This window comes from Plectropomus leopardus, chromosome 17, assembly GCF_008729295.1.
Source record: "Plectropomus leopardus isolate mb chromosome 17, YSFRI_Pleo_2.0, whole genome shotgun sequence".
NCBI classification, from domain to species: Eukaryota; Metazoa; Chordata; class Actinopteri; order Perciformes; family Serranidae; genus Plectropomus; species Plectropomus leopardus.
In genome coordinates, this window is record NC_056479.1 from 17,267,662 (window position 1) to 17,294,567 (window position 26,906).

At 37.6% G+C, this 26,906-nt stretch overlaps 3 protein-coding genes across 5 annotated transcripts; 2 read left to right on the forward strand and 1 right to left on the reverse strand.

The window, feature by feature from the left end:
• Positions 1-1,047: 1,047 nt before the first annotated feature.
• LOC121956711 (guanine nucleotide-binding protein G(o) subunit alpha-like) lies at positions 1,048-14,020 on the forward strand. Its single transcript, XM_042505080.1, has 10 exons — positions 1,048-1,167; positions 2,405-2,540; positions 2,634-2,725; positions 2,830-2,922; positions 3,906-4,066; positions 7,262-7,390; positions 10,428-10,557; positions 10,729-10,800; positions 12,283-12,370; positions 13,661-14,020. Exons 1-10 carry the CDS (start codon positions 1,129-1,131, stop codon positions 13,849-13,851), a joined length of 1,131 nt encoding a protein of 376 aa, XP_042361014.1. The 5' UTR covers positions 1,048-1,128; the 3' UTR covers positions 13,852-14,020.
• A 614-nt stretch (positions 14,021-14,634) lies between these two features.
• On the reverse strand, positions 14,635-16,062 carry LOC121957291 (neuropeptide B-like). The gene is made up of 2 exons (XM_042505852.1): positions 15,766-16,062; positions 14,635-14,808 (listed from the first exon to the last, which is right to left on the reverse strand). Exons 1-2 carry the CDS (start codon positions 16,021-16,023, stop codon positions 14,680-14,682), a joined length of 387 nt encoding a protein of 128 aa, XP_042361786.1. The 5' UTR covers positions 16,024-16,062; the 3' UTR covers positions 14,635-14,679.
• Positions 16,063-17,383: 1,321 nt separating this feature from the next.
• Positions 17,384-25,320, forward strand: LOC121956053 (B-cell receptor CD22-like). 3 transcript variants are annotated; one of them, XR_006106664.1, is made up of 10 exons: positions 17,384-17,574; positions 17,656-18,003; positions 18,091-18,348; positions 18,453-18,704; positions 19,055-19,142; positions 20,242-20,296; positions 20,577-20,701; positions 20,785-20,841; positions 20,928-22,541; positions 24,817-25,320. XR_006106664.1 is itself a non-coding variant. In XM_042504136.1 (9 exons), the coding sequence occupies exons 1-8, from the start codon at positions 17,520-17,522 to the stop codon at positions 20,837-20,839; spliced, it is 1,236 nt and encodes a 411-aa protein (XP_042360070.1). In that variant the 5' UTR covers positions 17,384-17,519; the 3' UTR covers positions 20,840-20,841; positions 20,928-23,480. The 3 variants fall into 3 exon arrangements, 2 of the variants coding, with proteins under 2 accessions (XP_042360070.1, XP_042360071.1); XM_042504136.1 differs by lacking the exon at positions 24,817-25,320 and having other exon boundaries at positions 20,928-23,480; XM_042504137.1 differs by lacking the exon at positions 24,817-25,320 and having other exon boundaries at positions 22,318-23,480.
• Positions 25,321-26,906: the final 1,586 nt, after the last annotated feature.

Sequence of the window (26,906 nt, forward strand, 5' to 3'; positions counted from 1 at the left end):
GATCTTTCGAGAAGGAGGAAAGTACACATGCATTGTGACCTAATGTGAAAAGCAGTTTTTAGGTGGAAGTTTGACATTATAGGACTCTTACTGTAAATTTCTAATTAGCCCAGAACCTTCTGCTCATGTTGGCCATTGTGACAAATTCACCAATTTTAGGTAGCATGCTGTGCTTTAACGGATATTTGAAGAAGTCATGGATTTTAGTAACTCTATGCACTGTATCAAGCAGGCAGTGGTGGAAGAAGTATTTTGATTTTGAAAAGTAGCAATCCACAAAAAAAAAAAGCTTCTCCCTTTAAAGTAAAAGGCTTGCAATCAAAATCTTACATGAGTAAATGTGGAGTAGCAAAATGCTGTTTTCAGTTTTCAGTATCAAAAATAAAGTAGGCTATTAATTATGCAAAATGACTGAATAATATATTTACAATCAATATAATCCCATACAATACAATCCTTGTAAGCAGCATTTTTATTTTGTCAAGGTAAAGTAGCCAAGGCCTAGTTTCAGGCTTTTATAGACTACTCTTTGGAAATTAAATCTTTAGGCTTACAATGCATATTTATACAATTGTTTTGCCTGGTAAGCTGTCAGATCAGTGCAGTGGGGTAAAATTATACATTTCTCTGAAATGTTGTTGAGAAGTAGGCTATAAAGTAGGCTATTGTAAGAGGTAGGCTTTAAAGTATTATAAAACAGAAAAAAGTAAAGGGAAGTACAAATAGGCCAACCTCAAAACTGCAGTTTCATTGCATTGCTGAAAGCAGCATGGCTCAATTCAAAATGTAAATCCTGGGAAAAACTACATTTTTGTAATTATTTATATTAATAATTCTACTGCATTATGTGAGTAAATTTAATTAATTAATTTTAAGATTTTCAAATATATCAGTTTAGTGAAATTGTTTCTTTCTTTTTTTTTTTTTTTTATCTTTTTAATCTTTTAATTTGAAAGAAAGGCGTTTTTCCGGTCCTTTCCCCGCCCCTGGAACAAGTTAAATGCAGAGACAGGTGGTGCACACGTGTGCCCAATTCAGCTGATTAGCGTTTCCGTTTGTTGCTGACTGTTTGGTGGTTGTGCAGGCTGTGAATTAAACCACACCGGCGTGCAAAGAAGAAGCAGGGAGATGTTTTGCTGTCTGAATATACTGCCAGTTCCACTGCAGGTACAATAACCATCCTATTTTCAGCGTCACTTAAAAATACGTTTCTTATCACACTATAAGCAAAGTCTAGGAGGTGCTTCCTCTAAAGTTTTGCCAAAGCATGCAAGATTTTGTCATTTGTCAGTCTAAATTGTAATCCCTCAGCTTGCTGTTTAGTCAGTTACAGTAACAAGTTCCTCAAATCTTAGAGTTGCTTTTTCTTTTCTTTTTTAAATTGCCTGAATTAAGCTAACTAACTAACCATTATGAGAGAAAAACAGACAACATGGTTTCTTTTTAGCCAGAATATAGCTTATGTTTTGTTTTTTTTTTGTTTTGTTTTTTTTGTGTAAGACATTACACTCACAGTTTGGTTGACTGTGAAGCTGTTCTGGTTCCTTGCTTCAAATAGCAACCTGAATAAAAACAAGGAAATTGGAGAAAAAAAAGTCTCAATGTGATCCACAGCAGCAAACAATAATGTCTTATATATTTAACTTAGAAAAATAGTGTTTCATACAGTGGATATAAGATAAGATTAGCTTTTTCTGCCTTCAAGTCTTTTTGGTTTAACTAAGAGCTGACAGGAATTTTGCTGTAAAGCAAAAGAAAGCTGTAAATAACTCTTCAGGATGTATCTGACTGTCAAAAATATTTTCTCAATACTTCGGGGAATGTGCTTGTTTGTTGTAGGCTCAGTGAGTAAGATTTAAGGCAGAAATTGAACGGAATATAATCATTTTTTCCCCTTTATTATATAAGCACATGTAAATAAGAATTGCTGTGTTTGTGTTTCCTCAGAATGAGCTGTTAAATATCTACATACAGAGTTTGCTATTGTAGGAGTCCAGAACAGACAAACCTAACACTTGTTTTAGACAGGGCCTTTTGTGTCAGCCAGCATAGTTATCATAGCTCTATTTTGATTCATTTTATGCACTCTGGCACCTTTATGTATACTAAGAAATACAAAAACAATTCCCAATGTGAAAAACTTTATTTCTGTCGTGGGGCAGAAAATGGTTGGGGGGCCACCCGTCACTCTGCGGGCTCTCAGTTTCACTCTACTAGACCTTTAATGTGTAAAAGGAATTTCATTTGCATTTTTGCATTTTTTATGCTTGCAATGCAATTGCAATTGTTGCAGTTATTTATAAAATGATTTTATTGGTCATGGATGAATAATTAGTTTTTTTTTTGCAGTCAGGGCTTTACTATAGAAGCAAACTATCAATATGAAAACTGAATTCTTCCTCAGATCTGCATGGGAATGTGTCTGCAGCAGGATGTCACAGAAGAGGGTAAAAAGGCTAAACTCCAGAGCTCTAAAATAGAGCAAGACCTTTTCGAACATGCCCGGACTGAGCTGAATGTGATGAAAATCCTCATGCTTGGTAAGTTTAATGCATTTACATCGCTGTAGTTGATCAGAATTCACTCAAATAATTTTAACGTGAAAGCACATCTCTCGGCTTCGTGTTTGTCAGGGGCTGCAGAGAGTGGAAAGAGCACCCTGATCAAACAGATTAAAATAATCCATAGTAACGGCTTCTCCAGACAAGAGCTCATAAGTTTCAAGGTACTGGACTACTGTAAAGCAAATGGAGCATTTATTGTATTCCCCAGAAATATTAAAACTGTCTAAAATGATTTACAAAAGGTCGACTGTTATTCCCTCCTAAGGCTGCAGTACTGGACAACCTGCTGACCTCTATGAAGTTTGTTCTTCGAGGAATGGGGATGCTGAGGATTAACCTTGCAAACAAGAAGAACAAGGTGAGGAGAGATAATAATGTTTTTAAATAAAGTTTCATCAAATCTGCTTTGTACTGATGGCCAACTTTTTGCTGCAGTCCCTCTTTTCAACACTAGATGTCAGTCTTCATCTGTATATGACACACGTGTCGAGGTGACTGATGGAGATCGGTTTTGATTATGAGTTCTGATGTTGCAAGACACGACATATTGGTCCTTTTGTCACTTTTAATTTTAACTCTTAATATAAGTGTATGTAGTAGGGATGTCCCAATCAGAAGGATCTGTGTCGGGCCTGATCAACACATTTCTTTAATTGATGGGAATTAGGTATTTTGAGCATGTGCCCTGCACAGTCCTTTGTTTATCTTTGCCATCACACAGCTGTTGTAAACTGAGAGGTTGTATTGAAATGCTGGGACTCCAATAAGTAGAATTTTTTTCCCATGTTCAAGCTGCTACAACACTTTTGAATTTTTTGTTGTTCATGTTTTGTTAACCAGTCTCACTATAATGCTGTAATAAAAAGAATTGTGACCAATTTTTATTTGTTGTTACTGGAAATGTTAAAGTTAAGCTACAGCACTACTTTGAAGCGGAATTGTGATTGTATTACTCATTTAAAGTGTTCTGTACTTTTATTACAATGCTGTACTTAGTGTATTTGAGACCGACAGTTTTTTAATTAGTTCTTTTTGTAAAAAAAAAAAAAAGAATTAAAAACCCTTGCAAAAGTGTTTGGATGCATACATTTTTTTCTTGTATTGCATTACAGAACTATTAAACTGTCAAGCATACCCACCGGATTGATTTCAATAAATTTAAAGTACTTCAAATGTGCACTGTGTGGCTGTATTATCCAGGTGAATACATGTATTGGATCAGGACTCAGTATAAGCAAATATTCTATCAAATGACTTGAATCTGGGGCAGAAAAAAATTGTTCAGGACATCCCTAATATATAGTATCCTGTTCTGATGATATTTTGTCTCTTTTGCTGCAGATGCACGCCCGCTCCATCCTGTCCTGCAGTCAGTGTATTGGCGACGACCAGGAGCTGCTTCCTTTTGTGGCTCATGCCGTCTCTGCGCTTTGGGCCGACCAGGGCGTGCGAGCAGCTGCAGCCAGGGGTTACGAGTTTGAGCTGAATGACTCTGCACTCTAGTGAGTAGAATGACCTTGAGTGATTATGTCGCATTACTCTGCCCTATTACGACAGACGGTGGAAATGCCAAGGGAAATTAACCAGTGAAAAGCGTGTTGTTACATATTATCAACGCATGGCAACGGTAAAGGAAGCACTAAGTAAATCTTGTCTTCAGGAAATTATTCCTCTGACATTTGTTTAATGGGAGGCTTAATTTGGATCAAATTAAAAGGCACTGTTTGCAGATATCCAGGAGGATGTTGTTAGTGTGGAACAGATGAAAGAGATAAATATTCAGTTTACTTGTTTAATGAATAAGAAGTCTAACAGCATCATATGTGAGAAGCTCTAAACTGGTGGGAATTCTGATAGAGGTTTTGTTGAATCTGTAGTATTCATTTAAAGCTTTAAGCCTATCTGGATTTTACCAAAATACATCTCACGGCAGATAATGTTCAGTTGTTATAAATCAGAAGTTATTGGAGTACAGCCTGCATGTTTGTCCCCATTTTATAACTATGTGGGCAGAACTGTTTTTTAATCCCTGTCCTTCAGCAATGTGGCCTTTCCATTGTTCATTGAAAAAAAAAGAAATCCCAACGCAGTGCCCAGCATAGATCCTTTGTGAGTGTGGGTTGCATCATCAGCTGAAGTGTAGATTATTAACTAAAGTGTGGAACACTTAAATGGCATCATTATTATTCTGCACTCTCGGTTACAGGCCAATCATGAAGCATGTTTTTTTTTTTTTTTCATATATGTCACCTTCTGACACATGTTACAGAACTTTTAAAATTAAAATCACAACCCTTTCAAAACTAGTACAATTTTACAACTTTTTATATATGTATACAAATAATCATAACAGTGATGTTAACATTTGTACCAGTTAGTTGTGCTTGTATTAATGCTAATAATAGAGAATGTTCTCTGTTCATACTAAACTTTACCTCATTGCAGTGTCCCTCTTTGAGTAGGTGATAGTCAGACGTGTCTAAAGCCGCTAATGTTTGGACTCATCGGATGATTTATTTGTGTTGCTAGTATTAAGATGCCCTTTTTGATTTAGAGGCTGCTTGAATTTCTTACAAACAACAAAGCAAAATATTGTATTGTGACCAAAGTTTGCGGTTGCATATGGTCTGAGGGAAAGGTGGATTTTTAAAGATATTAACATTAACTTTGAATAAATGGACTTAGTAGAAGTTCATATCAATGAGGCAACAGGCAGGAGGTCTGCCAACTTAAAAGGTACTCGAGCTGGCCAGACTGAGAGAGATGATGTGACAGCCTCATTATCGGGACTCGATAAGTTTGAGAGCTGGAGGTTGATATGAAACTCAACTGGCTGCCGAACAGTCTTCTCACTCTGTCGGACCCCGCATTGATTTCTTCCTCCGGTAATATTGGATTAGACTGTGTTGTGACACACTTGACTTCCCCAGGGACCTGAAGGCACCTCAATGTGTAAAATGACTTCTTGGACAGTAGTTTTGGCATAAACTGAGCTGTTAGTGTTGCTAGACAAAAATTTGAGGTTACAGGAAGTTTAGCGTTGATCATGCCTACGTACGTGTTGTCAAAATCCATTCTAATCTTCACTAGCTTTTTAATGTGCACACTGCCAATGTACGTTCACAAAACTGCTTGTTTTGCCACTGACAGGCTCAGATTACTGACATTATAGAAAGGATTCCTATAGAGAAAGACATTTCTGTGAAAGAGTTGAGTTCTTTCTTTTGTTTAACCAGAATCAGCCGTGAAATCGTCAGCGCCATTTCCATTTAACATGTATAGAGCTGACATATTTTCACATCTAACTACATAAATTAAGGATTTATGTCAACCAAACCAGAGTTGCTGATTGTTGGAACAGTGGAAAGACAAACCGAGACAATTTCCGTGAGTGTTATTTTGTTTCTGTCGACTTTGAACACATTATGTGATAGGATAATAACATTGCTTTTCATTTATTTTGAGTCTGGTGGTGATTTCTGTTGTTTCTGGTTAAACATAATGGATCTTACTCTTTTACTCTTTAATAAAAGGTCTATTTCTGTTGGAATCCTCTCCATAATGTTGACACTTAGAATAATAACCTGAACCTTTCGGTGGACATGAATTGACGGTTTGAACATGCCCAAAGTGTTTACATTGCGGCCTGTTCGGCTGCTGCTGGCTGCAGTGCTCTCACTCAATAGAGCGTGGCACTCAATAAAACCACTTTCAAAACCTTTTATACACAAAACATGGGTAAATAGGGCCCAGGATGAAAAATACTGAAGTTATCCTTTAAAGTATTTTTGAGAAGTTGGAGTCAATGCAAGGCAGCACATTTACATTTAAGTACACAATATTTAACATTAGTGTGCAGTGCCAAGGCTTTGTGAATATAAATCATTAAAAATTACACAGCAGGCCATGTCTCACTTTAGAATAGCAAACATTTTCACTTGACAGTTTGTGTGTTCTACAACAACACGAGCCACAAATAACAGACCTGCAGCCAATTATGTAGGTAAAAATATTTTCTAAGCTCTGCTTCACATCGACTGCACTGAGTTATTTTTAAAAATGTACTTCGCCAATTTAGCATTGCACTCACATAATATTGTCAGCTCACGATGAACATTTAAAAAAGACATAAAAGCCTTTATGCAACTTTTTTCCTATGCAGCAAAACTCCCTAACACCTGTAAACAAACGTTCATGTGCTAAATGGATGCAGTTGCCTTTAAACTCTCAGCACAGACCATCTAGTGTCCTTCCCCGCCTGTAATGGGAGTTATATCAATCAGGGAGACTAAACTGTAACACAAGTCAACACAGAATACCTTGGAGTCTCCAAAATGACAATAAAGTTGAAACCCAAACCCACTAAATCTCTTTAAACAAGAAGTAGACATTTAACCCTTCACACAGGTAGGATTTCTTGCAGGGCTGTTGTCTTAGAATTCAGTAGTTTTCACCTGTTTGTCTAATAAACTGGCAACTGAGTGTACTGGATCAAATAGAAACTTGGTCTTTCTAGTAAAAAAACAGATCAGAAAACCGCAAATAGCATGTCACAGCAACAAATATTGTCTTAGCCTTATTTTAGAAGGATATCTGAGGAAAGCAAAAACTGTATGTGTATTTGCTCACAATAGAGTCTTTGAACTGTTTTTTATCTGTTCGTAACATTTCTTGCTCTCTGCCTATTCCCTCTCCAGTTTCTTTGAGAACATGAGTCGAATCATCGCTCCCAAATACGTTCCCACCGAGACAGATGTTCTAAGAGTGAGAGTGCGGACCTGTGGAATCATTGAGACGCAGTTTCAACTTAATGAAATGATCTTTCGGTAAGACTTATTAAACTGGCTGTGCAAATTCAGCGGTGGCTGCAACATGATATAGTGCCATGCACATAACGCTGCATATTGAGTTAATAAAGGAGTAACGCTGGCCTCACAAAAAGTATCATATTATACATTAACATCAGAGGGACAATTACATTCCTGAGTACGCACAGTTAATATTAACACAATATTTCACCTGCCTTCACTTTCAAAGGAAAACTTAACTCTTTGCATGTTGTTCATTTACATGAACAGTCAAGCTATTGATGTGTTATGTGTCATATTCCCTTGAGACACGAGTAATGATCCATGATTATAAGCTGGATATTAAACCTGCAAGCAACATTTAACGCAAACGCGGGGGATCCAGACATCTCTGCATACATGCACTCACTTTAATGTGCACAGGTTTAGTCCACATACACACATGCCATTAACACACATACACAGAAAACTCAAGATGTAATAAAAGACAGACTTGAGGCTATATAGCCCACAATGGCCTTCATTTATCAATCTAACATATAAACCAGTGCAGATGCGAGCACAGAAGTCATTATGGTTCCTGTGATTCATGTAACATTCTTAGCACACCAATCATGACACACGGTGATGTGGGCCTTCGCAAAATATAATGTTTTCTCATAGACTATTAATTTAGGTGATTCATATCTGGCTGCAAATACTTAAATTTTAGATTTCATAATATGGTCTAATTAAAATTATTAAACTTGCGTACCTGAGTTGATACCTGCCCTATGATTTCATTGTATCCTGCGCTCACCTCCACATTAATGTCGTGGTTTGTGTGGAAATAAATGTACCCCCAGCAATGTTTGGATGGGGGTTTGCTGCTTTGCTTAAGCTCCATGCTCGACCAGCATGTGTACCTTTTCTATGGTCATTGTTTTATTTTTAAGCCTGTAGCACCTGATATTGTAACTTCATAAATAAGTACATTTGATAAAAGTCGATTTTCACTAAAACTGGTGACAAATGAGAGGGAGTTAATCGACAATAAATGCCTGTGGAGAATGGGTGACAATAATCCCAGTCTACTCAGTTTCCAAATAAAGGAATAAACAAATAAAACACAATTTATGGTCCACTGACGACTTTTGGATTTAGATTTTTTTTTCCATCGGAGTTACTGTTCATGGAGTTGTTATTCACTCTTTAAGATGCTGCTGTCCTAGAGAGCAGCTTGTTGAGCCTCTGGAGACTTGGTGTGACCACCAACTCATGAAGGGTCCCTGATGGAGGCTGAGCTCTTCTGAGCTGCAGGAGGAAGCTGCCTGGATATGGCTCAGACATAAAATATTGATGGCTTCACTCCACCTGGTTATTCCAGGAATAATATCACAGATATTAAGGAGGCACGCAGATGAAACATTGCATCTCCATCTTCCTCTCCCCTTTGACCTTTTTGTTTTCAGAGTAAGCAGCCATTCATGATTCTCCCTGTTTCTGTGCTATGGCAGCATTCAGTGTGTGGGTTATTATAAGTAATAAAATCCATGTACTGTGGCTTTTTCAGTGTTAAAATGCATCAAAATCAGGGCTACACAATTAATTAAAATATTTTAAAATCAATATGCAATATGGCCAAGTGCACTATCCAAATTGCAGGAGCAATTTTGTGCAAATAAATAAATATATGAATAATACATACCCCAGCAATATTTTTAATTTTTTTTTACTTTTTAAAATTTTTTTTTTAATTGAAAAAAAATGCAGGTCATCTTGCAATATCTCTCAAAATAATCAATTACATTTTTTTTTTTTCATTTTTTTGGTGAATATTGTGCAGGCCTAATTCAATCCTCGACTTTCAATAAAGGACATTTCGTCAAATGATATTACAGATGCTCAAAAAGGCTTTGAAAAAACACTTTGAGTGTACTTCAAGAATTTTTGATCACTGTCGCTGATTTTTAAAGATAAAAATACACAGAAATATTTGATGGATCATAATCTACCATGGTATAAATTCATAGAAATGTTGTTTTGCTGCTGTAGCGTCCTACCTCCTTTCTTTCCTTTCATGTTGAACACTGTTACAGTGTGCAGGTGGTTTGAGGTGGTCAAGCAAGATTTCCATCCAGATACCACAAAACAATAAACCAGCCAAAGTTGTGCAACATTTAAGACCATGTAAATATTATAACTGTCCTTATGCAGTCTATTTTTATGTTCCCCCGAGCAGGTAGTATTTTTGTCTGGATAATAAGACACATGCTACATATAAACGGCTTATCTGGCCTTGGTTTAAATTACAGGCATAAGATTTAACTATATTTTTGAAAACTTGCATAATGGAATTCTGATGAGCACGGCTAAAACAGATACAGAGTGAGTCGGTCTCATTCGTCTTGGGCTGATTTCACTAAATATCTGAATTCAATAGCATTTTTTTCCTTAGGTCTTGCCAGTTGTATCAGTTTATAGGTCTGATCTTGTTCCTCCACCAAATCTTAAAAAAAAAAAAAAATGAAAGCCTCCTTGCGGTCATAACTGATGATTTTCTTTTCTGCAGAAACTACCGCCATCAAATGCCACAGTTAAGGCTTATTGTCCCCCAGCTTGTTAAAACGAACTCTTGACCCAGGGGATAAACGCTTCATTGCCTCTGACATGAGTACTTCAATCATGCACCTGGAGACTGTCTGGCCCAAATGGGAACTCATTACCTGTGTCAGCAAGACCTTTGACTTTACTTAGAGCCACATCATATTTTGGAATGGATTGCTCCAGTATTTGAAATGGGTTTGAATTAATATTAGAATTTAATTTAAAGGATATTGTCTCAAAATAACAGTTTTATTAATGAACTCTTAGTCTCTCATGTGACGAGCCGTGGAGAGTTTAACACACAGCGGAAAAAAATCATGTCTTTGTAGATTATAGATTACTTTTAAGCTATAAAACAAGCGCAATGAATCATACTTTTCTCTCTTCTTTCATTTATTCCCTGTGATCAATTGTTAGTGACTCATTGGATGAATAAAGCTTGAATGGGCTTCTTTCTTCTTATTTTCAGGTTGTATGATGTCGGAGGCCAGCGCAGTGAGAGGAGGAAGTGGCTCCGCTGCTTTGACTGTATTCAGGCTGTGTTGTTTGTTGTGGCCCTCAGCAGCTATGATATGACACAGACGGAGGAGCCTTCAGGGGTATCTTATGGAATACTAATACTGTATTTATTTATATTTATAATACTAACTTGTTTTAAAAATGATATTTCTTTTCCTACTTAAGAGAATAAACACACAGTTTTGCTGAATTTGGTGCAAACTATGTCTATTCTCTTGAACTTGTTCTGCTTTTTTGATATTTTCCCTTAGAATCGGCTGCAGGAAAGTCTCAAACTTTTTACTTCCATCTGCAACAATACAGTCTTCAGTAGCTCCTCACTGGTAAGTTTAATTGCACTTACTTTAGATAGCTTTATTAAAAGGGGCTCTATGAAAAATTCAGGGCATACGGGTTGTCTGGACAACATGGAGGCTGATCCGGCGAGTAGCATCTAAACGGTGCTAACTCAGTGAACAACAGCAGCAGTGCTGACAGAGCTACCTGTGTTAACCACGGGGGGAGAACCACAGGATAGGCACTATGCTTGGGCAGTGATGTGGTCCTGATGTCAGCAGGAATTAATGCATGAGCGAAGTTCAAAGCGGCAGCAATGAGCTTGCCAATAGGATACACGCATACATGCGCGGCAGGACTGGATTGCTACAAGAAGTCACAGAGAAGCACGACTTCATTATCTGCTCAGGATGCATTTACTCTTCTATTTTATAGCAAATGGTAGTTTGCTGCTGTATTAATGCTCTGAATGTCGCTTAGAATACGACGAGGTATCGCTTTAGAGCTTTGTTTTCTGCTTGCGTGTTTTGCACAGACTTGACGTCATGTCTGTTTTAAAGTTCATCTAAATGTGTGGAGGTGACTAAAGCACTGAGGGGCTTTTTCTGGTAATCACTCATGCCAAGCAGACGGGAGACAAACTGGCTATGATTGCATCTGAGACACATAATTAGCAATGTCTCACTGAGATGTGCAGGTGATTTCTGCTTGACTTTCTTCATATTGTGAGTTTGTGGGGCTGTCTGAATTGTCATTATTGACTAACATGTTGGTCAGTAGAAATTGTATCTGCACCTGATTACCTCAAGGCATTTAGGAGAAAGGGTTTTCTAACAGCTGTTTGCTCTTATCATTTTTATTTTTATTTTTATAATGGTGATCGTGTTTTTAAGCTAATTGATTTTTTTAATAGTAAGAGAAGATTTGCTAGAGGTGGTGTAAAATGTTAAATGTGCATATTGACTGAATCAAACTCAAAATTGCATCTCTTATGAGAATAAAAGTCTGAACTTGAATGGAGATAATGGGCATAATGGTACATTTGAGGCGAGGCTACTGGGAACCAAAATTAATTTGTAGGATTTTTATTATTGAAGAGTGATTTGCTTTTCACTAAAGTAACAGTAGTATGCTGTCATGGGCTACATGTGTATTTGTGTGTTTTGGCTCTAAAGGTGCACTTTGTAGCCCCTAACTGTAGAGCAGGGTGCTTGTATGTATAGGGGATGTGTCATCCGTTGGGAGTTGAGAGATCCACGATATCCTCATTACAGAGGATGTTAGGATGCTCCATGTCTTTATATACAGCAGTGGAGATAATATTTTATTCATGAGATTGATGTTACAAGGACAAATGATAATTTTAAAAAAGCCATCAAACTGTTTTGAGCCTCAGGTAAGTGGAGCTTTTTACAAGGTTTTGCATAATTTCATAAATGTGATACATTTAAGACCCATAAGTTGTGTTGTGTGATCAACTGTAAAGTGTATTTAAATATTTCTATCCTGGTGTACTCTCTCTCCTACAGATTCTGTTTATGAACAAAACTGATCTTTTCCGTGACAAAATCCTACACTCTGGAAGACACTTGAGATTGTACCTCTCTAGTTACAAAGGTACTTTGCAGAGGATTGATTTTTTTTATGATTGTTTGAAGCGGTGTTTCTTGTAGAATGAGTGTGTATGTGTGGTTGTAGTTGACCAGCTGAGTGGGGCAGCAAACTTTCTTTCTTTTTTTTTTATTTACTTCAAAATGCCCGTGTGTCCCTTTTTCTCTCTAAATTGTGAGGTTTTGGTGGGTCTGTGAAAGCAGTGTGGCGCTCTAAATTCATTATTTTTTCCTCAGCAGCAGTTTGTCACTCGGGGTGGATTATTTATCTGTCCATTTTTTCAGAGCTGATCAGATCAGACCGATGGATGAGAAGAGCAGCTGTAGCAAGTAAATGCAAACTTTTAGATCCAGCAGAATGAACGGTTAAGTTTCACTTTCAATACATCTGGTGCTCTTTGCTCCGACAGTGTGGTGCCATAAAAAAACAAACAATATATATATTCCAACAATGCTCCTAATGATAGGTCCAGCACCAAAAATAAAAAATACCTTTGTGGCAGCAGATGTTGGGCTGCCAAAAATACAGTAATGTGTGGGGAAACCCTGATGCCAGGTAGAAATGTCAAATTTCTGTGTTATTTTGAGTATGTCGTACTTTACATTATGCTTTTTGGGAACAAAGGAGGACAAATAGTGAATTAAACAAGGAGGACAGTTTTCCTATTCCTATTCCTATTTCCTATTTGGTTCATCTGTAATAAAACTAAAACATACAGTAGCAATTCAGTGCTCCTGGGAATCTCCCATTTGCAACTGGCCCTATGATGTTCTGACCCCAACCTTGAGAAACTGACAAAGGTTATACTGCTGACGTTGGATGTCAGCTCATACCCAGGAGTTGACAAGTTGAAACTCGCAGTTATATTTTAAAATATTTAATTCATGAGGAATTGGTTGAATGTGTCTCCTTTTGCTGGATGAGTCATTGCATCCTCCCTGTCCGTTGGGTAATCAGAATTCCTCGTGACCTGAGATCATCAGAGTATTCACATACAGTCCTCTGTGTTTGTGAACATCATTCATTCTGGCCAGATCAGGCTCATACATATTTCAGACTCATTCACAGCAACTGAGGATTGAACTCTGTCACATGTTTTATTTGTTTATTTGGGGACTGAAAAGGAAAACTAGCGCACAGATTCTCACCGGAGGCCAGTGTCTTGTTTTATCATAATTTAATTGACAAATCAGATGGACAGATGCATTTTACACCATCCTTAAACTGACTCCTCACTTTTCTGAACTCGGTTGGATGTCCCCTAATCTACATTTTCCTTCCTTTGTACTCATCCAGGAGCAGATGGTGACGTGGATGCTGCAGCCCACCACATCACTGCCATGTTCTCATCATGTAACAGCAGCCCTGAAAAACCCGTGTACCACCACTTCACCACCGCCACAGACACCGCTAACATACAGGTCGTCTTCCACATGGTCATAGATCAGGTTATGAAGGAGAATCTAGAGGCTGTCCAGCTGCTGTAAAAATCTCCTGAAGGCTGTTAAATTTGCAGAGATTGTGTTTTTACTAATTCAGCAGTGGAAATGTAGTTACATCATGATTGTTTTCCTGTAAGCAGATGGTTTCCCCCATTTTTAACTAATTTATTGAAACAGATAATAAGGTTCTTTTAAGATGCACTTTCCCCAATTTATTTTAAAACATTTTAAATAAAATATTTATTTATCATATATCTTACAGTTCAATGTTTATTTAACATATATCTTAAAATTTAGTAATAGTTACCCATGCAGGATTTTTTTTCCTCAGTTAAAAGTATCCCTTTATGTGTGAGCTGTTTTTAATACATGCATTTTGACCAGGAGTTAGACAGATGCACCAAGTGTTTTCCTAGTTTAAAACATAAACATCTAAATCACACATAACTGAATAAAATACCAAAATAATTGTGCAAGTGTTTGCACACAGTGTGTTTATGACATATTTATTTAGATTATTTATGTTTGCAAAAAATGCAGAAGTTTTCATTACCAGTCAAGACGAGAAGAAAAATCATTACCCTGAAATGTTCCAAGTCAGTAATTTCAACAAGAGACTGCAATATGATTAATTTATTAATGAAAACTCAGATCTAATATGTACATTCATGAATTACTTTCACAGCTTTAAGTCTTAAGACAGGTTTATCGGAAAATCAAAAAAATATCTTGATGAAATGGCAAATGAAAAGTAGCATATCTTCCATGTAAGTGCTACATTAGTGTTGAAATTTGACAAATGTACAGTTTTTAAAAATGTAGCGCCTTCAAGAAGGAGGCTTCATCATCCAGCCGAGCTGTCGGCTTTACTACTCAGTCTGCTGTACAGTCTGCAGAGTCCAGAGTGAGGAAGATGTCCGCTTTGCACTTAAATGAACCCTTGATTTCCTGGAAGAGTTCACAGCTCTGCAGGTCTGGTGTGATATCTTTGATGCAAATTGGCTGTTTAAAGACAAACAGAAAAATTACATCTTTACATGAGAAAAAAATAAAATTCTGTTCACAAATGTAATGTTTGATATCTGCAGTAAGAAATGTTACTGTAGAGAATTCCTTTAATCAATAGTGAGTGTGTATGGACCTCATCTCCACAGATTTATTGCATTATAACTGCTTATTGACCACATAAGTACATTTACTTCCAGTGTTTCCATTTTATACTGCACACTCATTTTGAGATTTTAAATATGCAAAACATGAAGTCACTTAAAAATGCATCATTACAGATTAAACTGACAAAAGAATATAAATAAGTTTAAAGTGCAACCTCTACCAGCAGCAAAAAAAATCTAATTAGTAATCTGTGAATAGAATACTTTTTTTTTTTATGTTTTTGATGCTAAAATAGAATTTTAGATTGCTTTGCAACTTAAGGATCTGAATACTTTCTCATATGCAGTACAGTGTAAAAATCCCAAGACCACCAAGACCAGTATTCCTATGAATCTGACTCTGACTCTCAGTTTTAATGCTGACTGGATGGCTCCTTCCTGACTGAAGTGGCCATGAGTCAAGTGAAGGAGGATTTCTGGATAAAAAAGAAAACAAAAAAAAATTTTTGGTCTTACAATGCTCTTAAGAGAAATTTCACTGTAAGAAAAAAAATGCAGCAATGGCACTGCAAACTACAGTCAGAGCTTTTGCTAGACCCATAATGAGCACAATGGTTGAAAATCTTAAATGTGAAAAGCTAAAAAAAAAAAACAAAAACAAAACTTCCAAAACGTTTAATTTCACTTGTTTTCAGTCTGCTCAAGACCGTCAATTGCTTCTGTGATTTTAAGATAAATGTAATATTCGGGTCATACACATAAGTGGGATAATGCACTTTTACGCCCGTGCGTAATGGTAATCCCGTCCAACCCATAATGCCTTGATAAAAAATGGGTGACCACTGACCATCGTCTTCAGGATGAAAGTTTGCGGAGTGAATTCAGGAAACACGCTGTTGGTCGCCAACTGTTCGCCGTCTGACGGCTCCGGCTCGGCTCTCCTGACGTACGGTGACCTCCGGATACCGGACAGCAAGCCGGACGCCCTGCCCACCGAGTAGTAGCTGGGACCGGCCATCTGCTTGTACCATGCCTCTGTCGGACTGCAAGCCACTAGCACGGAGATCACCACGATGGGGAACACGAGTCTTGCTGGCATCTCCATGTCGAGCACCGAGACTTTGGTCCTGCGCACCTCTGACTGACTGATCCTCGTTGTTGTCTCTGCTCAGGGCTTCAGTCTTTATAGGGACCCCGTGATCATCCTCACTATTTCGTCAACTATCCGCGGAGTGAGCAATACACACACACACACACACACACACACACACACACACACACACACTCAGAGAAATCCAAACCTTGTGGTGAGCTTTGTTTCGTTTGTTTATCCTCAACGTTTGAGATAAAATATTAAACTTAAATGCATCCAACTCTGTCGTAAAATGTATGAAAATAACTGAAATATTCCAATGAAAGTCTGAGAAATCTTCATGCATTGAGCTCAAATGACTTAGAGCGACAGTGTGTGTTTTAGGGGGATTTAGCAGCATGTAGTGGTGAGGATTGCAACTTGCAGCCAGCTGAAACTTCTCCCAGTTAGATTTCCCTCAGTGTTAATTGCTCGGGAGGTTCTTACTCTGAGTCACATTGTCTGCAGAGATCTCTTCCTCTCCAAAACAAAAGGACCAGGTGATTAAAACCAGTATAAACACTGCATAAAGCAGTTTAACATTTAAAAAATTGTCAGCTTCTCCTAGTATGCTATTTGGCACTTTGCAGATGGTGTGCTCGCCCAGCAATTCTCAATGCATGCTCACCTATTTTCTATGATAACTCCATGTGTCTTCACCTTTTTCTCTGATCCAGATGTTCAGGCGTTTACCAGGAGCCAAATCATCCGCAAAGGATCTCCTTCTCTTCAAAACAAAGGGACCCTGGGATTTCAGCTGTTAAAATCACTGAAAAAAACAGCTAAAAAAACATGGCTGTGCAACATGGTGATCTCCTATGATGAGGAACTGCTCCCTATGTAGATAAACAACTCATTCTAAGGTTACAAAAACACGATTTGTATTTTTAGGTGATGTGCTTTTCTTACCTATATATTTGAACCTTTTTTAACCAGACAGTCCCAAACTCATTCTAAATTCACAGTATTTTTGTTTCTCTTTGTGTTAAAACAAATATTTGGACAGTGTCATTTGTCATCATCAGGAATAGAAAATACATTTAAAAAGCACAACATCAAAGGGAAACACTCACTCAACAATAACGGTAAGAACTGGATTGGTGCTTTGCATCTGACACAATTGCTTTGACCACAACAAAGCAACATATAATGTCAGGTATGTGCACAGGACATACGTTTTCTGCAAGAAGGGGACTGGTTCTCACACATTCAAACAGAAGAAACTGACACTGAATGCTGATTTTCTCATTTGTGATCTCATTTCCCGGGCAGAAAACTTTGTTCAGGGGACCCAAGACCTTTTTTTTCCATCACAGGAAGCTGTGTCTGCAGAGTGTACATTAAGAAGCAGATAACGAAAACATGCTCATTTACTGCATATTTTGAATAGGCCATCAACAATCCTTGCAGAGCTTTTTACAGCTCTTTTGCCACAGATGGGCCATTTGACTTGATATATAACTGGAAACATGCTTCTTGAACCCAAAAACTTGACGTGGACACTGATGCTGCTGTTCCTGCCGGGTAAGTACAACACTTACATCTCATTTAATGTTTTATTATGATGACAATGTTAAAGGGTGTGAATCAATCCATCTCTTTCAGGTGCTCTTTGCAGTGAATGGAAATTGGTGAATCCGCAGCCACATATCTGTGCAGTGAAAGGCTCGTCAGTTGTCATTCTCTGTTCTTTTTACTATCCTGACACCCTGAGAGTGGAAAGATTAATGTGGGGTCATGTAAGGTCTCAACGTTTCAGTGGTCGCTTCATCTCTGACAAGAATATCGAAAAATTTGCCACAAGATTTCAGTATATTGGTGACATGCATCACAACTGTTCTCTACGAATACACCATGTGGAGCATAATGATGCAGGAAAATATGCTTTTAGATTCATAACTGACTCCAGAGGTATCAGTTGGACTGGCCCAGCTGGCTCATTAGAGGTTGTTGGTAAGTTTTCTTTTCATATGGTTTATAATTGTACTCTGGACTACAATCTGTTAAGTTGGAAACTTGATCTGCACTTTGTTCCTCTAGATTTGAACATTTCAATGACAAAACCCGATGGGAGCAGAGCAACAAAGGAGGGCGACTCTGTGAATCTGACCTGCATAAACAGCTGTGATGGCAGAAACATTTCATCTGCTTTCACCTGGTTTAAGAATGGAAAACCCTTCCATGAAGGAGCTGTACTTTATTTAAGCAACATATCCTCCAAAAGCTCTGGAAACTACACTTGTTCGCTTAAAACACACAAAGGAACAACTTCAGGAGTCATAAATATTGATGTTGAATGTGAGTATTGGACGTAAGATCAACACTTTACTGAAAGAAAATTAAATCAACCATTTTGAGTATTTGTAACATGATTTTTCTGACAGTAAGCAGTTTTCTTTCAGATGGCCCTAAGAACACGTCAGTGTCTGGCAGACCATCGACGGAGGTGTACACTGGCAGTAACACCCTCGTCTGCAGCAGCCATGCAAACCCCCCAGTGGACAATTATACTTGGTTTAAAAAGGCTAATGATAATATTGTGGATGTTGGACACCAGCCTGTGTTTTTCCCTGGTGATGGTGGTCAGTATTTCTGCAGCGCCGCCAACAAACATGGAAGTCAAAACTCTTCTGTTGTGACTGTAAAGATTAAACGTAAGTAATTTAATATTATTGTTTAGCGAACACAAAATAAATCACATGTTGCACAGAATGTGCATATATTTCTTTTGTTTGTCAAAAAATAATTTACAGACAGACACATGTACTATACACTGTAAAGTACACACGTTACATACATGTAATTATAGGGATACTACTTATGTTTGATACAAATTAGACCCCAGAGAGGTCTAACAGGGAGACAGGCCTCTTATAAACAAATGACAGAACATGGGAGATACTAGAATTTACCACTTTTGTTGTAATTATTGTTGTATATTTTGGGATTTTTTAAAAAGAAGAGGCATTAAAACAGCTCTTAACGCATGGCCTTTGTTTCACAGCATATTGGCAAACCTTTATAAGAGATGTACTTATGACTGCTGCTGTTGCTGTGCCTTTTATGGGGATCATTATCATTGCCGTCAGAAGGTAAGCTCTATTTAACGCGTCTTTTAGACGTTCCCCCTTCATTGGTGTAAAAAGTATTTAGAAGCTTTACCTAAGTAAAAACAATAATACTGAATACTAAGTAAAAGTCCCGAATTTAAATTTTATTTCAGTAGAACATATTTCAAGAAAAAAATATTTTAAGTATCAAAAAAAGACTTATTATGAAGAGTGAACCTAGTGAATTATTATTTATTTGTTACTTAACAATTTGTTCTGGTGTGAGCTGCCGAGTGTTGCCGTAGAGATGTCTGCCTTCTCTCCAATATAATGGAACTAGACGGCACTCGGCATGTAGTGCTCAAGCCGTGTCTCTTTCCAGAAATCCTGATATGGTTACTCAAAATAATCCACAGAATTTATGTGAGCAGTTTCATGAGTTAACTTTTTTTTTTTGCTATTGAACTAAACCTGCCAACCAAAACACTGTGTAGAAGAAAGCATGCATGATGGAGGAGAGACTCATGCTCCTGACAGTGCGAGATATAAACATTAATGGCATCCTCCTCAGCTGAGCTGCAACGTTAAGTTGCTCAGTGATGCTAAGTAAGCTAGCAATAAATACATGCTTACTGCTGCACAGTGATGGGGTTGGTGGGTTTGGTTTTGTTGAAAGAAAATGAATTCTACATGAAAGTGCTCACAACAATGTTTGTGGATTATCTTGAGTAACTGCGTCATGATTTCTTGAAAGAGACATTGCTGTCGAGTTTTTCAAATGTATTGTTGTGGTGTTTTGAGCACCGCAAGCCGAGTGCTATCTAGTTCCATTATTAGAGAGAAGGCAGAGATATCTATGGCTGATATCTCCAACATGTGGCACCTCACACCAAAACAAGACTGATAAATAAAACAAATAAATAAAACAAACTAGACTGATAAATAGAACTACTGGTAAGAGTAAAAAATGGATTTTTGATTTTGGAGTAAACTGTCCCTCTGAATACAATACTTGACTAAATGCATTTAGGTACTTTCCACCACTGCACCCATCTACATAAATCTTTCGGCAGTTTAACATGTTGGTCTCAGTACCAGTGGTTGCTCTCAGATTTACTCAAGTTTCTGATTATCTGTTAAGACTCCGTGGAAAAGAGAAGACACCAAAGACAGACTGTGAGGAGGACGGCATAGAGGTGAACTTTTTGTGGTTTACGTTACTTACAGTACACTCCAGTCTATATTGAAATAAGGGCAGTTGCACAGAAGTTATCTGCAACACATTAAAGCATGTAAGAGGCAAGTCAAACCCACATCCTTAAGCTTCTGCTGATGATGGGCATCAGAGAGAGGAAACAGGTTGTCGTTTTTGTTGTGTGGGCGAAACAGAAACTCATAATAAAGACATAAAGGCAGAATTTGTTGTGAGAGGAGGATGTTGTTAATCTTGTGTTATTTCTTCACGATTGTATGCAGGATTCAGACTACGTCAACTGGCTCAACTGTGACAACCAATCACAAGAGAGGATTCAGTGTGAGCGAGGAACAACAGAAGTCATCTATACAAGTGTACACTTCAACAACGAAAGACAGTCAAACATGTGAGATCTTTTTACGCTTAACACCATCCATTGTTTTTGAGGCACTTAAACTGATGTATCTGTATGAACTGTATCACCTGCAGGAGGCACCGAACAGACTCCCAGACTGATGAAAATGTGATTTACATCACACTGTGAAGGTAAAGCTCTGGAAGACTTACATATTTCGTAAATGATTATTTGCCTAAGATAGTTTAAGTGCAAATATTTTCGTTCTCTTTTTCAGGAACCAACCGCTGAACCTTTCATATATTGAGCCTACCTAATCTGGCAACAAATATATGCCGATTGCAGTAGTATTTATGATTTGATTTGATTTTTATTAGGAATTTAAAAGCTCAACGGAGTATCATGACAAAAAATCCCAGAGGATAGCATTTAAAGTGACATAACTAAAGTGGTCCTAAAGTGAGTCATATGGTAGTTATATGGTCTCAACTTATTCTCATTCCCACGTTTACAAGCACTAATGCTTTGTCGTGCCCCCCAGTGTGTCATAGCAACACACAGGGTACCTTTTAGTGTCTCAGCGTGACACACAGCAGAAATACATTGTAAAATGTTGTGAAACAGTAGCAGTCAGGTTTAGGCAACAAAACTACTGGGTTAGGTTCGGTGAAAAGATCATGTCTTGGGTTTAAATAAGTAAGTTGGATTCGTAGCAACATAAGACGTAAATACATCAAGTAAGTGACGACTGCGTAAGACAATGGGCTAATTTGAGCTGAGCTGCGTCTCGCCTGGACAGACAGAGCAGGTCAGCAGGAGACAGTGACAAAAAGCTGCGATCAAGTCGGACATATTTCTCATTTTTCCAGCAGCCTTCGGTCTGTACAGGAAGTCACAGAAGCACCCACATCCTGTTAGATTGGATTCAGATCTTATCATATCTTATCATATTCAGATCTTATCATATCATTTATCAGTCTGTTTACAGTCTCCAGTTATTGTATTGATGGACAATGTTGTAAACTTTTCAAATATTATATAGGCGATCTGTGATTTCTGTTCATGGTTCAGCCTTTATTTACACAAATTCTAATGTATATCAGCAGTATATCATTTTGCTGCTGTATTTAAATCCGCTGAGTGATTCTGTCACCCTCAAACTACATCAGTAAATCAAAACTGTCATAACAGCTCTCAGTGCAGGTCAGTCAGACAGCCTATAGTCAGGGCTTCACATCTGTACACATGTTATTTTAAGAATCCTCACATCCCACTTAGACTACTGACCACAAGTTCTGCTGTTTTAATCCTCCTTTCTTCAAAATAATCAAAATACTATACAATAGACTCTGTGTAGTTTATAATTAATGTATTTAGTCTTTGTGATGGCAAAACATCATCATAAGTCACAACATGTACCCTGTTAACAGAAAAACCTTCAAATAAGACAAATGAAGTCTAAATCTCTGAAATTCAACCAAAATAAAAAGTTTATCTGACACGTCATATTGGTGAGTCAGCATCTGAACCAATCAGCTGTTCGATCAGCTGAGAGCCACGCTTTAACAGTCGGCGGAGAGTAACTGCGTTGCCTGGCTCTAAAATCTGCTGCTACTGCTGTTCTACTGCTTCAGCTCAGTTGAGAGAGATCATCTGTCCGTCTTCAGAGCCTCCCGCTGAGCGAAACATCTCCTCCGTGTGAGTGCTGCTGGTGTTTATTGTTGTGATGGTACATCGATTCCCTGCCTGTCCTTGCTGATCCCGCTGCCTGCTCCTACTGGATTCGTCTGTTCCACTTCCTGCCTGCCTGACGCCAACTCTGCTTCCTCCTTGACCACGAGAGCTGCCCGCCCCTCTCTGGAGTCCCCGCTTTTCCCACAGGCTCCCTGCTGTAAGTATTTCTGAAACTTACCTCATACATTCACCTGCCAGTTTGCTCCACATTCATAATTTCCCCACTCGAACTCTGAACTATCGCCTGTGAACATGAGTTCATCCCAGTCCCTCTATGAACTCTGCTCGACCCTTGAACTCTGCTCCACCCCAAATTGAAGTGTCCCTACTTACCTGCAACCTGATTATACTCACCTTTGCTCCATTCAACCTGCGAAAAGACTAAAAAAATGTCATTATCAACTACTCTCCTGTTCTGTTGTGCTGCAATTGGGTCTCACCGCTCCTTATTTCAATAATATGTTAAACCAACACTGAGTTTTTGTTTTCCACAGGATACGAACTTGTGAAAACTGTGTAAAACTGTAGTTTTGCTTGACCCACCCACCTTATAGGGACATTCCTCCTTGAATTACATTGTTACCTGCATTGTTTCAAGCTGACACTGTCTGGTGGCGTATCATACTGCTGCGAATGGTGCCTTTTTGTGTTGGTGTCTGGTGCTAAAATCATTGACCAAGTGGTTTTTGATGATAAAGATAATTGTTATAACCCAGACAACAAGAAAAGACAAATTGGGACTCGTCTTCCCCTTAACACTAACACGTCTAACCCTAAAGGAAAAGACCATCAAAAGTCACGAACCAAAAAGTTTTACAGAATTTTATTTGAAATTTTGTGCACAAGAGATGTCTCTATTAGACAGAAATGAACATAAAGTTTTTAAAGAAATCTAGTGGTAAATTTGGGCTTCTAAAAGATTTAACATTAAGTCTGCCATCAGACTCCCCGCTCATATTGTTATGTTAGCTGAGTCTGTGAAGGTGATGCACATCTTGGCATCAAAATGTAGTCTGATGGGAAATTTAGCTAAACCTGCTGCTCAGGGAATATGTGTTTTTATTTATTGCAGTGATTTTGGTGTGTGTGTGTGTGTGTGTGTGTGTGTGTGTGTGTGTGTGTGTGTGTGTGTATGTATGAGAACTCATAAACTTTGTCAGTGTAGAGTGTGCCTTATTCCCAATTCAATACAAAGCAATGACTTGAGTCTGAAATGTGATGCTCAGTGTTACAGGAAGGTGATGTCTGCCAGCAACCAAAACTAATGTAAAATGATGAAACGTACCTCATGGTTTCATCAAAGGCAAACAAAGTGATTTGTGTTATTTAAGGCATGTTATTGTGCTTCTTTAACTGTGCCTCTGGGTCAAACATGTGTGTTGATGTGCATGCACAAACTGCCAGTTAAGTTGCTTCCTGGTGCTTAGTGTTTTATAAATCACAAAACTCCCGTTTTGTGTTTTCACACCAAAATATTTCTGCATTCTTTAGTCCCTGAGCTTCTCAAGTGTTTAAATTTATGTTCCCAACTGTAAAACTACTAACAGTTACAATAAGTTGAACATGTTGTAATAGCTGGAAATATGCAAAAGAAATAATCATGTGAGATACAAAGAGGTTTATACCGGGCAAATGAGAGCGTAACAAAAACATTGTAAAGGGAAACGGTAAAACAAATTTGCTCACAGCTGTTCAGTTGTGTGTCTTTTAATTGATGCAATGAGATGCATATTGAGTCATGCATCAAAGTCTTCACTACGTAATGTTTAAAGAATAACTGAAGTAAACTAAACTGATGTAGGCCTACTGTTAAATACAGTGAAAATAGATGTGATTTCAGGAAGATGTATTTAAGTATTAAAAGTAAAAGTACACATGCAAAATGGTTTAAATGAATTTAATAAATTAAAAGAAACAGCAAATCCTCATAAATAGATCTGGAACCACGAAATGTTTTATGCATTAAAAATGACTTAAGCAAAAGAGTCGCCAATTAATTCTCTAATTGACTTAACTGTTTGAGCTGCATGAACATGCATGCACTCACTGGCTGCTAGGTTGCTCTCTGGTGCTCAGTGTTTTATAAATTACAGATGCTATTGTGATGTGGTTCTGGCACTGTGGAAGTTAATTTGCTTTCTGTAGTCTTTATTGTCTGAGCTTACTAAATGACAAATTGCAATGTATTCAACAGGCTGTAAAAGATGGAAATATATTGAATTAAATGCACAACGTATATATGAGGTACAAACTTATAATCAAATGAAAACAAAACAAAGGCACTGTAAAGTGGAACGATAAAAGGGATTTCAGGGGAAAACTGCACTAAAAGTGAATGTGAAACAAGTCAAACCATGACTCTTAAAGGTTTAGTCATCTTTCTGCCTGATTCTGTTTTGAAGACTTTTAACATTTCTCTGTTTTTTCTCCAGGGCTTCAGTGATGGATGTGGATGAAATAATACACTTCACATTTAAAGTTAGCTTATATTTGCAGCCCAGTGGCCAAAAAAATGGCTTTGACATGCTTCTTATATCTGAGACGGTAACACCCTCCAAACTGCTCTTCTTGTTGTCATTTCAGTAATATCCAGCTGCAGTTTTATGTTTAACTTGTGTGTGCAGGTTTTCTGATGAGCTTTACGAAATTATTATGCTTTTGGGCCACATAACTCTTTTCTTTTCTTTTACTTTCTTTTTTTAAAATGAAAATTACATGTTGAAAACAGATTCCAAAATCTCTGAATGTGACAGCCTAAATGTAATGCACTCCTAACTTGAGAGGGTAGTCCAAGTTTTCATGGTAATGCACCTGCAAAAAAAAAAAGCTGAAACACACAATTGGTGTTTCAGCAAATTAACTTGGATAGCTTTTTTTTTTTTTTTTTTTTTTTTAAAGCACAGCATCCACATTTTAAATCCTTTAGAGCAAGATGTTTGGAAAATTTTGAGAAAAAAAACAAAACTTGCATAGTCTCTGCGCTCCATGGATCATTCTTACTCAAACCTCCAGAATATTCTGCCCTCTGTTGACAATTTATGAGTATGGCATCCTAAAACAAGTTAATGTTGAATCTCCATGCAAAACAACTCTCCTCAATGGAGAAGTGGGTGTCATGTGAGAGCTATAGAGAGGAACAGCTCATAACAGGATAAAAGGTCAATCCTGCAGGCATCACAGGACGCTCAGTGTTACCATAAACACCTGCAGGTTGAACGTGTTTTTCTTTCCTGAGAATTTACAGGAACAGGAGAGCATAGATCCCTTCTGTCACAGAAAGCAACACAGCACTGTATTTTTTGGCTGCACATTTCTAGAGACAGCATCATGCAAGTGCTACAGACATGGCTAAGGACCAGTTCTCTGTCTACTGCTTTCAGCCATAGTTCAGCCTGAATCCACGTGTAGCGTTAAAATGACCGAAACAAGCTTGACTTTGCCCAACTAAAAAACCCATGCACTGTTCTTGTACAATAAAGTTATAGGTACTGGTCAAGTGCTGCTACTTTATGGACATTTTGTTGTGATGAAAGGTGTCTTATTTCATATTCACACACTTATACACATCATGGAGGGATTTCCATTACCTCTGCAGTAATATTTTTATTTGGCAACAATCAACTCAGTGTGTCCTTACTCAAAGTCAAAGTAAAGTGAAAGTAAATGCAGCCACGTTTCTCTGAGGGCCTGAATACTTGATCGTTTAAATGCAACCAGTGACTGCAGTACACTGAGTTCATTTCTGCACGCATGGTTGGGTAAAAACAAAACTAAATTATTATTACTTGATTATTACTTACTTGTAGCCAACTAATAATCCTCGTTTATGTCAAAGGTAGATAAAGCACCAACATTTAAAAAAATCCCAAAATATCATTTTTATTACAGCAAAACAAATATTGAAAATAACAACTTTTTCTAAGAAGTACACATGAGCTACAGAACTGGAAACCAATGAAGTACTGTGTTTCTAAACTAAAATGCACATCACCGGCACTAACTAAAACTTGTCTGTTGGAAACAGAAAGAAATACTCTATAAAAATATTAATTTTTAATCTATAAAAATACAAAAAGAAAATCTTCCCAGATCCCATGTCCATTCCAATGGATATAACTTTGATGACGTATTTGATGGGATTTCTGTGAACAATTTGTATTAAAGCATCACTTAAGAGATTGATATGAGTTAAACATTTATGAACAGTAAATAATCTCACATTTTCTGCGGAAAAATTGTCCCATTTATTGTAATTTTCACTGATAGGGGATTTCAGTGTTAAGATTCTTCATCCATCCAGGAAAATAAAAACCCATAAATATCCTTGTCAACCTACTTTTTTTTCTTATAATGATTTATGAGTGCATTTAGAGTAGAAATTCCCCATTAAAATATATCTTATTTGTGTGTTTGGAACAATCAGGTTTTTAATGGGTTTACTTTGTAACTTTTTGCTGTTTGTGAGGGGGTGGTGCAAAACAGGGGAAGCATGTTAAGTATTTTTTTAAGTACTTGGGAGAGA